This window comes from Arachis duranensis, chromosome 1 (assembly GCF_000817695.3).
Source record: "Arachis duranensis cultivar V14167 chromosome 1, aradu.V14167.gnm2.J7QH, whole genome shotgun sequence".
NCBI lineage: Eukaryota > Viridiplantae > Streptophyta > Magnoliopsida > Fabales > Fabaceae > Arachis > Arachis duranensis.
The window spans coordinates 45,325,419-45,339,599 of NC_029772.3; the positions used below are offsets into that span (position 1 = coordinate 45,325,419).

At 38.7% G+C, this 14,181-nt stretch overlaps 1 protein-coding gene across 1 annotated transcript; it reads left to right on the forward strand.

Annotated features, from left to right (window-relative positions):
* Positions 1 to 398: 398 nt before the first annotated feature.
* LOC127748309 (zinc finger BED domain-containing protein RICESLEEPER 2-like) lies at positions 399 to 2,665 on the forward strand. The gene is made up of 4 exons (XM_052262559.1): positions 399 to 637; positions 1,343 to 1,678; positions 1,776 to 2,497; positions 2,607 to 2,665. Exons 1-4 carry the CDS (start codon positions 399 to 401, stop codon positions 2,663 to 2,665), a joined length of 1,356 nt encoding a protein of 451 aa, XP_052118519.1.
* Positions 2,666 to 14,181: the final 11,516 nt, after the last annotated feature.

Sequence of the window (14,181 nt, forward strand, 5' to 3'; positions counted from 1 at the left end):
GTTATTCTTGTTATTAAAATTTGTTAAACTTTGTATTAAATTAGGTATTCTGTTCTTGTTGATTGAAATTGAATTCTATTGTTTTATCTTCTGCAGATTTTATATTTGTGCGGTTGATTTTAGCTTTCAATTCGAAGATCAACAATGTCAGCTTCCTATCCTGAGGTAATTTTTTTATTGTGTAATCTGTATGTTGGTAACAACTCAATATGTTAATTAATTGAGAAAAATATTAAAATAACATAAACTGATTAATTATTCTTTGTTATCACAGGATGTTCAAAGTAGCGACCAAGGATTTACCAATGCTAAATCCATCCACTTTTGAATCAGTCAAATCTTCAGGACAGTCAGAGTCAATGCCGCCTCTACAACAGCAATCGTAGCCACAAACTCAGATGCAGACGCAGCCGCCATCGCTGCCGCCACTACCGCCGCACAGTGATCAGAACAATGAAGGAACTAGATCTAAGAGGAGGAGAGGCAAAGCAAATGTTGCTGATGAGTCACCTAATCCTGGCCAGTCTGAGGAACAAGGTACACGTAACACTAGAAAACATGTTAGACTTAGATCTTGGACTTGGGAGCATTTTAAAAAAGATGATAGTGGTCCCAAATCTAGGGCTATATGTAAGTGGTGTGGAGCATCTTATGCGACTAATTCACATAAAAATGGTACTAGCAATCTTAAAAGTCACTTGTTGAGTTAGTGTAGAAAATTTCTAAAAGATTCACTTGATCCCACACAAAAAACACTTGTTATGCAGCAACTTAAAAAAGAAGGAAATAGGCTGGGTAATTGTTTGACTGCTTTATCATTTGATCCTGATTTATGTAGATAAGCTCTAGCTAGAATGATAATCATAGATGAGTTGCCTTTTAGATTTATCGAAGAAGAGGGATTTCATTATTTCATGAGTGTTTTACAGCCAAAACTCCATATTCCGGGCAGAATTTCAGTTGCTATGGATTGTTGGAACTTGTTTATGAATGAAAAACATAAGTTGAAGAGTGTCTTTATAAACTCAAATCAAAGTGTGTGTTTGACCACTGATTGTTGGACTTCTGTACAAAATCTAAACTATCTTTGCCTCACTGCACATTTTATTGATCAAGATTGGAAGTTGCAAAAGAGAATTCTTAACTTTTGTCTCATTAAGAATCATAAAGGTGAAAGAATTGGTAGAAAGATAGAAAAATGTCTTTTGAATTGGGAAATAAGTAGAGTCTTTAGCATCGCAGTTGATAATGCTAGTTCAAATGATGTTGCCATTTGTTACTTGAAAGGTAGAATGGAAGATTAGAATTCACATCCTTTAAAAGGTGAACATTTGCATGTTAGGTGTTGTGCTCATATCTTGAACTTGGTGGTGAATGATGGTTTGAAGGATATGTATTCTTCAATTAATAAAATTAGAAATGCTGTTAGATATGTCCGTACTTCTCCTAGTCGTATGGATAGGTTTAAAAGTTGCATTAAAGAGGCTAGGATCCAAGACTGCTCTTGTGTGCAATTAGATGTCCCCACTAGGTGGAATTCCACTTACATAATGCTTGATAGTGCTTTAAAATTCCAAAAGGCCTTCAAGAGGTTAAGTGAGAGGGATGCTGAGTTTGTAATGATGCAAGGGGGCATTCCAAAGAATGAAGATTGGGATAATGCAAGATGTTTTATGAGGTTTTTGAATATTTTTTTCGATGTAACCAAAAAAAGTCTCAGGTTCTACATTTGTGACTACTTCTTCATATTTTCATCACTTTTGTTCAATTCTTAGTTCTTTGAAGACTTGGGCTGATAGTAATGACATATTATTTAAGGGTATGGCTACAAAAATGAAGGCTAAACATGATAAATATTGGGATAACTTGAGAAACATGAATATGATGATTTTTGTTGCTGTCGTACTTGACCCTAGATACAAGATTAAGTTTGTTGAGTGGAGTTTTCAAAGGTTGTTTGAGAAGGAGGATGTTGATTTCTTATGTGGTAAGGTGAATGAAGTATTCAATGACTTGTTTAACAGCTATATGGTTGCTCTCAATAGTGATCAAGCACACCAATCTGCACAACATAGCCAAGATGTGGATATGGATGATAGTGCCTTTGATGATGTTCGCTTTGCGGCAGCATTTGAAAATGATGTACAAGCAAGTGAGAGTGTCAACACAAATGAAGTGGATTTATATCTCATGGGGTCATTGGAGAAACCAGTTGATCCAAGTAGTTTTGATATTTTAACTTGGTGGAAAGTGACCTCTAACAATTACAAATATCCTGTTCTAAGTCAAATTGCGATGGATATTCTAGCTATGCCGGTATCAACGATTGCTTCTGAACCCGCCTCTAGCACTAGAGGTAGAATGCTTAATCAATATAGGAGCTCTCTTACTCCAAAAATAGTTGAAGTTTTGATTTGTGCACAAAATTGGTTTCGAGCCAATTCATTGCCAATTGACCTTGAGGAGTCTTTTGAAGAATTTGAAAAACTTGAGAAAGGTAATGTTCTTTAATATTATGTTTTATTTTATCTTCACATAGTGATTAACTTTACTATTTGATAATATGTTTAACTTACTAATATTTATTTTATTATATTTTATTGTAGAACTTGAGCCAATTCCTCAACTAATAGATGAAGAAGACTCTGGTGATGAATCTGATTAGTGATCAGTGCTTCAGCTTTTAGTTTGGAGTTTTTTATGTTATGTTTTTATTAAGACTTTGCTATATTACTTGATTTTGTGTTGTTGAGATTTGTTTAGTTGTTTTGATGCTGAAGAATTATTATTTTATCAAGACTTGTTGAATATGTTGGAGTGTTGGACAATTGGACGTGTTGGTTTATAATGTTTTATGGAATTTTTGTTTTATTATTATGTTGGATTGTGTTTTATTATTATGATGGATTGTTGGAAAGGTTATATAACTTTATAAATTAAGTTATTATTTTGTATTTAAAAAACTGCAGATCCAAACCGATCCAAACCGCTTGTAATCGGATCGAATCAGATCGGATTTTCAAAAAAAGTTCATCCAATCCAAACCGCACTGCACATAAATTAAGCATTCAGATCGGATAACTTTTTCCTTCAAAACCGAACCAAACCATACCGTGAACACCCCTAATCTCGGACTTCAATTCCCAAGTATGTTCTTCAACTCCTACTCACTTCCAAGCCACTTTCACCAACTGAACTTCCTTTCCTCGCAATTTCTTCACACTAGTGTCGTCAATATGCACCGGTGTTACTAGAAACTTTAAGTTCTCCCTCAACTTGACCGACTCGGGCTCTAACACATGAGCCACATCTGACTTGTACTTACGGAATTGTGACACGTGGAATACGTCATGCAAGTTAGACAAGTGAGCGGCAAGGCTACTTGATATGCCACCGGCCCGAATTGCTTCAAAATCTCAAACGGTCTAATGAATCTTAAATTCAGCTTCTTGGTCTTAATTGCTATTCCAATCCCAGTTGTCAGAGTAATCCTCAGAAATACATGCTCTCCCACTTCAAATTCCAACGGTTTCCTTCTCTGATCCGCATAACTCTTCTGTCGGCTCTGTGCAGTTGAAATCCTTGCTCGAATCTTTTTAATCTTCTCAGTAGTCTCTTCTACCAAATCAGGACCCAAAACACTTGCTTCACCAGTTTCATACCAGCACAATGGAGATTGGCACTTCCGTCCATACAAAACCTTATACGGAGCCATCCCAATGCTCGCATGAAAGCTGTTGTTGTACGCAAACTCCACCAATGGCATGTAACGATCCCAACTTTTCAGTTGATCCAAAACACATGCCCTTAGCATATCCTCCAATGTCTGAATAGCCCATTCCGAATGTCCATTCATTTGCGAATGATATGCCATGCTGAGACATAGTCTCGTACCGAAAGCTCTTTGGGAAGCTCCCTAAAAACCTTGATGTGAATCAAGGATCATGGTTTGACATTCTGCTCGATGGCAGACCGTGCAACCTGACAATCTCCTTTATGCACAATCTCGCTAATTCCTCCATAGAATGGTTCACTCGGACAGGCAGGAAATGAGCGGACTTGGTTAAATGATCCACGATCACCCAAACCGTATCAAATCCCAACCCAGTCCTCGGTAAACCGGTCACAAAATCCATTGCAATTTCTTCCCACTTCCATTGAGGAATCTCAAGTGGCTGTAATATTTCCGACGGTCTCTAGTGCTCTATCTTTACCTTTTGACATGTCAAACACTTAGATACAATTGTATCTACGTCATTCTTCATCCCAGGCCACCAGAACATCTTCTTTAAATCATAGTACATCTTCGTACTCCTTGGATGAATAGAAAACCTGCTGTTGTGAGCTTCCGACAATAACTCTTGTCTCAAACTTCTGACATCCGGCACACAAATTCTCCCCTTATACCTCCACAACCCTTTATCATCCTTAGTAAATTCTCCATGCCTCTTCTTGCCAACCGGTTGAAATAATTGATGAAGTTCTTGCTCAATTTGCTGAGCCCTGTGAATCTCTGACTTAAAGGTACTTGATATTTGCAATTGATTCAGACAAGCTCTTCCGGAAATTCTACTAATATCCAACTTTAGTTCCGCAAACTTATCTACTAACTCCTCTTCTTTGATCCTCATCCAAGCAATCGCCAAGAACTTCTGACTCAATGCATCCGCCACCATGTTCGCCTTTCCAGGGTGATAACTTAGTTCAAAATCATAATCCTTTACAAGCTCCATCCACCTCCTTTGATGCATATTGAGCTCTTTCTGATCAAAGATGTACTTGAGACTCTTATGATAAGAAAACACGCTAAACCTCACTCCGTACAAGTGGTGCCTCCAAATCTTTAATGCAAACACAATTGCCGCTAATTCCAAGTCATGTGTTGAGTAATTTACCTCATGTGGTCTCAGCTGATGCGATGTGTAAGCCGCCACGTTTCACTGTTGCATCAACACACAACTCAAACCCTTCAATGAAACATCACAGTAAACTTCAAATGGTTTGTGCGGTTTCGGTAAAATCAAAACACGTGCTGAAGTTACTTTCTCTTTCAAAGTCTGAAAACTTTCTTCACACTCCGACGTCCACACAAATGGTACCTCCTTCCGAGTTAACTTAGTCATCGGTAATGCAATCCGGAAAAATCCCTTAATGAATCTTCGGTAGTATCCGGCCAAGCCCAAGAAACTTCTAACCTTCGTCACCGTAGTCAGTCTCTCCCATTCCATCACCGCCTCTACTTTCAAAGGATCTACGACTATTCCTCTTTTTCTCACCACGTGACCTAAGAACTTCACTTCCTCCTTCTAGACTCGCATTTGGACAACTTAGCATACAATTTCCATTCCTTCAGGATTTGCAACACAATTCTTAAGTGCTCTTCATGTTCTTCCGTCGTCTTTGAGTAAACTAAAATATCGTCTATGAATACCACCCAGAATTTGCCCAAAAAGGGACGAAAAACTTTGTTCATATAATCTATGAACACAGCAGGTGCATTCGTCAACCCAAAGGCCATCACCGCAAACTCGTAATGTCCATAGCGCGTCCTAAACACAGTTTTTGGAATGTCATCCTCTTTCACCCTTATCTGGTGGTAACCAAATCTCAGATCAATCTTGGAAAGCACCCTAGCACCTTGCAACTAATCCATTAAGTCTTCTATCCTCGGCAACAGATACCTGTTCTTCACGGTCACTTTATTCAACTATCGGTAATCCACGCAAAGTCACATTCTCCCATCCTTCTTCTTCACCAATAAAACTGGCGCTCCCTACGGAGATACACTCGGTCAAATGAACCTCTTATTCAGAAGCTCTTCCAACTGAGTCTTTAATTCTGCCAGCTCTATCAGAGCCATTTTATACGGCACAATCGACACTGGTCCAGCTCTCGGCACCAAGTCAATTGCAAATTCAATTTTCCTTTGAGGTGAAAATTCAAGAATATCTTCTAGGAATACTTCTGAAAACTCCCTAAGTACTGGAATTTGATCTATCCTCTGATCATCACCTAACGCATTTGTAGCCAACAACATATAACCCGACACTATTCCTTACTACAGTTCACCACTACAGAGTTCAGATAATAACCCTCAGCTACCATTGCTCCACTTTCTCCTTCCGGTATAAACAGAATCGATCGCTCAAACCAATCCAACAAAACTTGATTCTTTGAAATCCAATTAAATCCCAAAATCATCTCCAACCCGACCATTGGCAAACAGATTAAGTCGTGAACAAATTCTCTATTCTCAAGCTTGAAACCTACTTGCCTACAGCCTGACCTAGTCACAATTGTCTATACGAGGTCTGCACATGCAAATCGAATGCTAACTTTCACACTTTCAATCCTAGTTCCTCAACCTTATCAAAAAGCGATAAACGAATGTGAAGCTCCGGTATCGTATAATGCAATCAACGTTTTACCACCAATTAAACATATACCTCTCATCAATGGATCTGCCTTAGTAGCATCCTGGGTGTTCACAGCAAATACCTGCCCTTGGTGTTGATTCTGATCCGTATTCGGGTTCCTCCTACAAGGGCAATCCTTCGCCATATGTCCAGGTAGTCTACATGTGAAGCATCCACCTATACCCAACTTGCACGAGTCATTCGGATGAAAATGTCCTCAATGATCACACATTAAATCTAGAGATGTCTTATTCTGATTACCTCTATCTCTGACCTCATGGTACTGATCATAAGTATTTTTCCTAAAGCCCATTGACCTTGAGGTGCATGTCCTCCTCTCTTGAAACTCTGAGCTCTAGGTTGAAAATATTTTCCTTGCCTACGGTTGTTGTTTCCCACATGAGTGTCTCTTGATGAAGCAACTTTCTTTGCATTCTCTTCCACAACCCTCGCCTTGTTCACAAGCTCGGAAAAGATCCGAATCTCCAAAGGAGCCATTGCAGTCATAATGGTATCCTTCAAGTCTCCTTAGTACTTAATGCACTTCCAGCTCTTATAGGACTCTAGGGCACCTTGACACACCCTAGAGAACCTACAGAGCTCCTCAAACCGACTAGTGTAATCTGCCACAGACAAAGAGCCTTGCTTCAACTGCACAAGCTCTAACTCCTTTACTTCTCTCATCGACTCCGAGAAATATTTCCTATAGAACAATATTTGAAACACGTCCCAAGGAATCTCAGCATTCAAAAATTGTAGCACCTGGCACTCACCTTTCAACCAATGTTGTGCCTCTCCTAACAGTTGATAGGCCCCAAATTCCACCTATTGGTTAGCCGGGACATGTTGAGCCTGTAGTGCACGCTCCATAGCTCGGAACCAATTGTCTGCTTCAGTTGAGTTGGTCGAGCCTCTAAAAGTCGGTGGATGAACCTTGAGAAACGAAGCCAAGGTCATTGGAGCACCTCCCAAGTCATTACCGTTTCCTTCCCCATTATTATTCCCGTTTCCATTACTATTTCTGTTTCCCGCTGATTGACCTAACCTTTGCATAGCTTGCAAAGTCGCAGCAGCATTTGCCTCGATGGTATTAGCAAAATTGGTCATCGCCGCCATAAACTTGGCATGGTTATTGGCAGGTTGTTCATTTCCACTCTCTCCTCGTGAACACGTCCGACCTCGTCCGCAGTAGCCATTAGGGCTCCTATCTACACCAAATAATTGATGAAGCACAATTGGTCCATCCCTCAGGCACACGAGGAAGACCCGCTCTGATACCACTAAATGTAACACTCTAATTACCCTAAGCCTTACTTCGCGTCGTAAAGCAAAGGCTAATCAATGGTTACGACAATTCTAAACCTAGTACATGTCTATATATATGAATATAGAAAGAAATAATAATTTTAGAAGTCCGATGAAGAATTAAGCTCAAAAACAGAGTGTCAAAAGCGCAAAGCGTTCACACGAAGCTACAAACTTAAGGCACATGATATACATAAAAATATCTAGACATATATAGATATAGGAGTATAATAATCATAAGTATCTAGCCGCAGCTCACGGAGTCTAAGCTGGCTAGTTATATACAGACAATACAGAGATTTTGAAAGTAAAGCAGTTTATACAATATTTCTCTCAAAGTAAGCCTCGAAGGCATAGATAAATACAAAATTGAGAGATCTACACAAAATAAACCAAAAGACTTCCAAAACATAGCAAGGATCCTCCGCTCTGTCACCATCAGGCAACTCACTGAGGTTGGTTGTGACCTGCATCTGAAAAATAATAACAGAGTGTGGAATGAGAGTCGGAGGTTCTCAGTATGGTAACAGTGCCCATTGATGTAAGATATAAGACTCCGGGATGCTAGAGGCAATCTTAAAACTTCATATCCGTCACAAGATTCAAGCTTAAACCATAAGTAAATTTAAAACATTTAACTTTAAAACCACAATGAAAAAGGGTAATCTAACTTAGTGGATTCCTAATCAAATAATTCTCCGATGTCCCATAGCCTTCGCCAGCCTAACTGCCATGCGATCCCATCGCCACCTCCTTCTGAACCTCTTCAATTCTAGTAGAATACACAGATAATAACAATGCAAGTAAAGCACAAGTATAAGCATGTATATCAAGTAATTCAATAATCATTTAGGCATGTTAAACACCTAGGCAAACAATACAAGTCGGCAAAGCAAACAAATAGATAGAATATGCACATGATGAATGACTGTCCTGTTTGGTTGTGATATCACATTGTCGGTTCAACTGCCAACCCGACACATCTCCATGGAGATGTCACCTTTTAGTTACAAATAGAAAGTGGGATCCCCCCACGGATATAGTGCCGGGCACACTACCCATATATATAGTGTCGGACACACTCTTGTGATCTAAAAGGATGCGAGTGGGATACTTGATAAACCCTATTTTTAGGGTTTATCTTGTGTGGAATTTAGGGATTTTATCAATATTCTTTCACACTTATTCATACATAATGCATGGTTTTGTGTTTCCTTTCTAATTTTTCTTCATGATTGAAAACATGCTTCTTTGGCCTCAATTATGCCACATTTTAATCCCCTTCTATTACCATTCGATGTCATGATCTGTGTGTTAAGTGATTTTCGAAGTTACAGGGCAAGAATGGCCTAAAAGAGAGGAAGGAAGCATGAATAAGCAAAGGAACATGGAAATTGGAGCTTTGGAGCTTTAGCATCGACGCGCACGCGTGGCTCGCGCGCATGCGTGGATGCGTGTTGCTGGATTGGCACATAAGCAATTGGCACGTTGGCGTGGCTAAACAAAATCTCCATCGACACGTACGCATGTCTCGCGCGTACGCGTGGATCGCAAAATGAAAAGAACGCGTACACGTGATGCTCGGCACGTGACATTTTAAGTGAATTCGTGGCTGGCGATTTCACGTGACCTTCAGGGCCCAATCTGAAACAATTTGGCACCAAAGACTTAAGAGGACCAAGGGATTGAGGGCATTCACATCATTAGACATTGTTTAGATATTTTTGGTAGTTACTTTTGGAGGTTTCTAGAGAGAGAAACTCTAACTTCTCTCTAACTTTTGGCTTTCTCAATTCCAATTTCGCTTGGATCCTTTGGCTTAGATCTGAATTCAATTTCAATTCTGCATTGTTCTAGTTTGTAGATCTCACTCCTCTACTCTCAATTTAGTGTTTTTGTTACTCTAGCATTGTAGATCTTGGATTTGTATCTTGTTATTTTGATTTCTATTAATGCATTGAGGAATTTCATGTTCATTATTGTTGATTGCTTGATTGTTGTTAATTTCTTGAATTAGATAGCTTGAATTCAAATTCTCTTCTCAATTTCACAATGTCTTTCATTATTGCTCACCAAATATTTGAGAAAATGTCAACTATAGCTATGGAGTAGAATTTCCACTCTTGGCTTAGGGGTTGGATGATTGGAGACACTTGAATTATCAAGGCCTTTTGTTGATTGGTAATTGGAAATTGCTAATTGACTTGAATGACACTAACTCTAGTCTCTCCTTAGGATTTGACTAGGACTTGTGGACTCAATTTGATTATTTTCACTTGACTTTCCTTCATAGTTAGAGGTTAACTAAGTGGAGCAATAACTAATTCTTATCACAATTGTTGGAGACAATGACGATAGAAATTCCAATTCTCAATCCTAGCCAAGGCCTTAACATTGATTGATTGTCACTCACCTTTGTTTCATTCAATTTCTTGTGTCATGTAGCCTACTTGTTATTTGTTCAATGCTTTTATGCAAGCTTGTTTACATTTCTCGTATTCAACCTCAAACACCAAGAGAACTCCTAACCAATGATGTACATCTTAGGGCAACTCCTAGGGAGAACGACTCGAGACTAATACTCTCGGTTATTGATTTGAATTGTGGACACACACTTTCTTTGCTTGATGCATTATAGTTTGTTGGTTTAGACTATACTCACGACACAATTCTATTGGAAAATTCTATGCCGACAAAATATAGCTCATCAATACTCTGCCTCAGACCTCACATCTCAACATAAGTAGTATAAACCAACCGTCCTTATGCCGCCGTCGCGACCTCGACAAGCGGGATTAACCAACCGTCCTTGCCAGGTGCATAGCATCTCATCAATCTCAGTATAAATAGTAATTCAGTAGTTTTCGGAAATCAGTTTAGTTAGTACTCAGTAGTTCACCACTTCCACAACTCGTATCATTAACCGTCATTACAATGCTTCGCCATCTTACTCAATAAATTCAGTCCTCAGTACTCCAGAAACCTAAGCCTCCATTTTCTAATTTCACTTAAAATTCATCTATTTAAGTCACTAGTCCTATTATATTGGCCCTTATGTCCATCTACAAGATATTACTCTTAAACTACAACTTAAGGAAGTTTGGAAGGTAGGAGAACCTTTGAAAACAGAGAAAAATCATGTTTCAAGAAAATAGGGGTCTTGCGTACGCATGGTGGTGAAAAAAGGGTGGTCACGTACACAACCATCTGCTCACGTACGCGAGTGTCCCAAACTAAATGGGTTGTTCGCGTCGCGTGTTAAGATTCATGTACGCAAAGGCTTCACTTTTGATAGCTCACGTACGCATGCAGTGCCTCGCGTACACGAGTGGCTGACAAAGGATTTATGTCGGTAACAAATTTCTCAATAAAGTCGCGTTGCAAGTATAGTTCTAAACTGACATACAATCCCCAGTCAATGTTTAATTTGTTTGTCACAAGTACAAACCCCAATAAAAATAACTAAAGTATTTAAACCTCGGGTCATCTCTCAAGAAAATTCAGGGAAGTGTTTATGTTATTTGTTATGATAAAATATTTTTGGGGTTTTTGAATGATGAACAAGGAATGTAAATAGCAAAAAAATAAACTAACAACTAAGAAAAATCCTAGCAAGGGTTGAGAATTGGAATTCCTATCCTCATTATCATCGTCAATTGTGATGGTAATTGCATTTTGCTCTCACTTAGTTAACCTCTAACAATTGAAAGAAATTCTGAATGGCTAGGACTTATGGATTGGGTTGATGAAGCTTGACGAGCGGATAAATGTTGATCAAGATTACCAAAAAGTTTTCTTCCAAATCAATGTCGCAAGTATAGTCTTAACGGACGAGATTTTTGCTGGTCAGAGTTAACAAGTGTGTCACAATTAAATTCAATAAACGGGAATAGAATCCCGAGTCGTTTCCCTAGGAGTTGACACGAGGTGCAAATTATTGGTTATGATTTTCCTGGATATTTTTGAAGTTGAGAACAAGAAAAATATATAACTAGAAAATTAGAGCAACAGATAACTAGCAAGAGTTGGTAATTAATCAATATAAAAAGGCCTTGGTTCAGGGTGAGAATCAGAATTTCTTTCCTTATTGTATTGCCCAAGTGTGATGGTAAAAGCTCATTACTCTCCCTTAATTATCCTCTAACGATTGAAGAAAAGTCAAGTGAAACGATTAAATTTAGCTCACAAGTCCTAGTCACTTCATAAAGAAGAACTAGAGTTGGTGAGTTTCAAGCTAATTGGCAATCTTCATTTACCAATCAATACTTGAATATAACAATTCAAGTGGCTCCAATTGCTCAACCCCAAACCAAGCAAGGAAATCTACTCCATGCTATTGGATAACATTTCTTCAAATACTTGGTGAGCAAAGATAAAAGACATGATAAAGATTAGGAAATAATCCAATTCAAATTACCACTGAAAATAATTAACAAGAACAAAATAAGCAATAACAAATATGGAAATAACTCAATGCATTAACAAAATTCAATATTAACCAGATCCAAACATGAATTGAAGTAACCAAATAGAAAAGAGTACTAAAGGAGTTAGAGAAGAAAAGTATAAGGAAAACGACTAGAAAATGAAAGTAACAGCAATTTCTCTCAAGATCCAAGTGAAAGTAAAACTAAGAATACCAAAAACCATAGAGAGAAGTAGGAGTTTCTCTCACTAGAATTCAAAACTCAAAAACTAAGCTAAAGTAAAAAGTGCGTTTAGTTACAGCTCCATCCTAGCCTCTAGTATGCATTTTCGGGTTTGAAACTGGGCCAAAATCAGACCAGAAATCGCCCCCAACGTATTTCTTTAATTGCAACACGTGACGCTCGTCATGCATACGCATCAGTCACGCGTACGCGTCGGTGGGCTCTACACAAGGTCACATGTACACATTAATCATGCATACGCGTCAGTGGTCGACGCTCCTGGTCACGCGTATGCGTCACTTGGAAAATGGCTTGATCACGTGTACGCTTCAGCCATGCGCGCGCGTCGATTCCAACTTCTCAAATCTTCAAATTCTTGTGTTCATTCCACTTTAGCATGCTTCCTCTTCATCCTCTATGTCGTTCTTGCTCTATAATTCCTGTAATCACTTAACGCACATATGAGGGCATCGAATGATAATAACAGAGGATTAAAAATTAGTGATTTAAAGACCTAAGAAGCATGTTTTCAACTACAGCACAAAATGAGGAAGAAAACTTCAAAACATGCAATTTACATGAATAAGTATGAGAATAGTTGACAAAACCCACTCAGTTCAATCCAAAATATACCATAAAATAGTGGTTTATCAAATCTTCCCAAACTTAAACATTAGCATGTCCTCATGCTAAGCTCAAGGGAACCAAAAGAGCGAAGGAAAAATGGTGAGACTTATGCAATGCAACTTATCTATATGAATGCAACTACATGCTAAATGCTTCTACCTACTTAGTTAAAAGTAAATAAAACTTCCAAGAACAAATATAAACTGGATTCCACTAAATCAAATCTCAAAATGAAGTACAATTAGACTTGCAAGAAGAAAGCTTGTGAAAGTCAGAAACAAAGAATCGAGGGTCGAACCCTCACTGGAAGTGTATACACTCTAATCACTCGAGTGTTTGAGGGTCGATTCTCTCAGTTCTCTACTAATCTTGCTTTCTAAGGCTTGCTCTTCTTCTAACAATCAACAAAAATTTAATGTACGAGTATGGTGGACGAAATTGTGACTTATACTTTCACACAACTCGAATAATCCCCGGTAATGGCTCCAAAAACTTGGTGCACAATACCATGGCTTACATACATTCTTCACAACCTCGCACATCTAACCAGCAAGTGTACTGGGTCGTCCAAGTAATAAACCTTACGCGAGTAAGGGTCGATCCCACAGAGATTGTTGGTATGAAGCAAGCTATGGTCACCTTGTAAATCTCAGTTAGGCAGATTAAATAGTTTTGGGTTTCGAAAATTAATAATAAAAAGAAAATAAAAGGGGATAGAAATACTTATGTAAATCAATAGTGGAAATTTCAGATAGGCGTATGGAGGTGCTGTGCTCCTCTTGAATCTCTACTTTCTTATTACATTCATCCAATCCTTCTTACTCCTTTCCATGGCAAGCTGTATGTAGGGCATCACCGTTGTCAATGGCTACATCCCATCCTCTCAGTGAAAACGTTCCTATGCTCTGTCACAGCACGGCTAATCATCTGTCGGTTCTCAATCAGGTTGGAATAGAATCCCTTGATTCTTTTGCGCTTGTCATCACGCCCAGCCTTCAGGAGTTTGAAGCTCGTCACAGTCATTCAATCCCAGAATCCTACTCGGAATACCACAGACAAGGTTTAGACTTTCCGGATCCTCATGAATGCCGCCATCTATCTAGCTTTATACCACGAAGATTCTGTTGGGAAATCTAAGAGATATGCGCCCGGCCTAAAGTAGAACGGAAGTGGTTGTCAGTCAC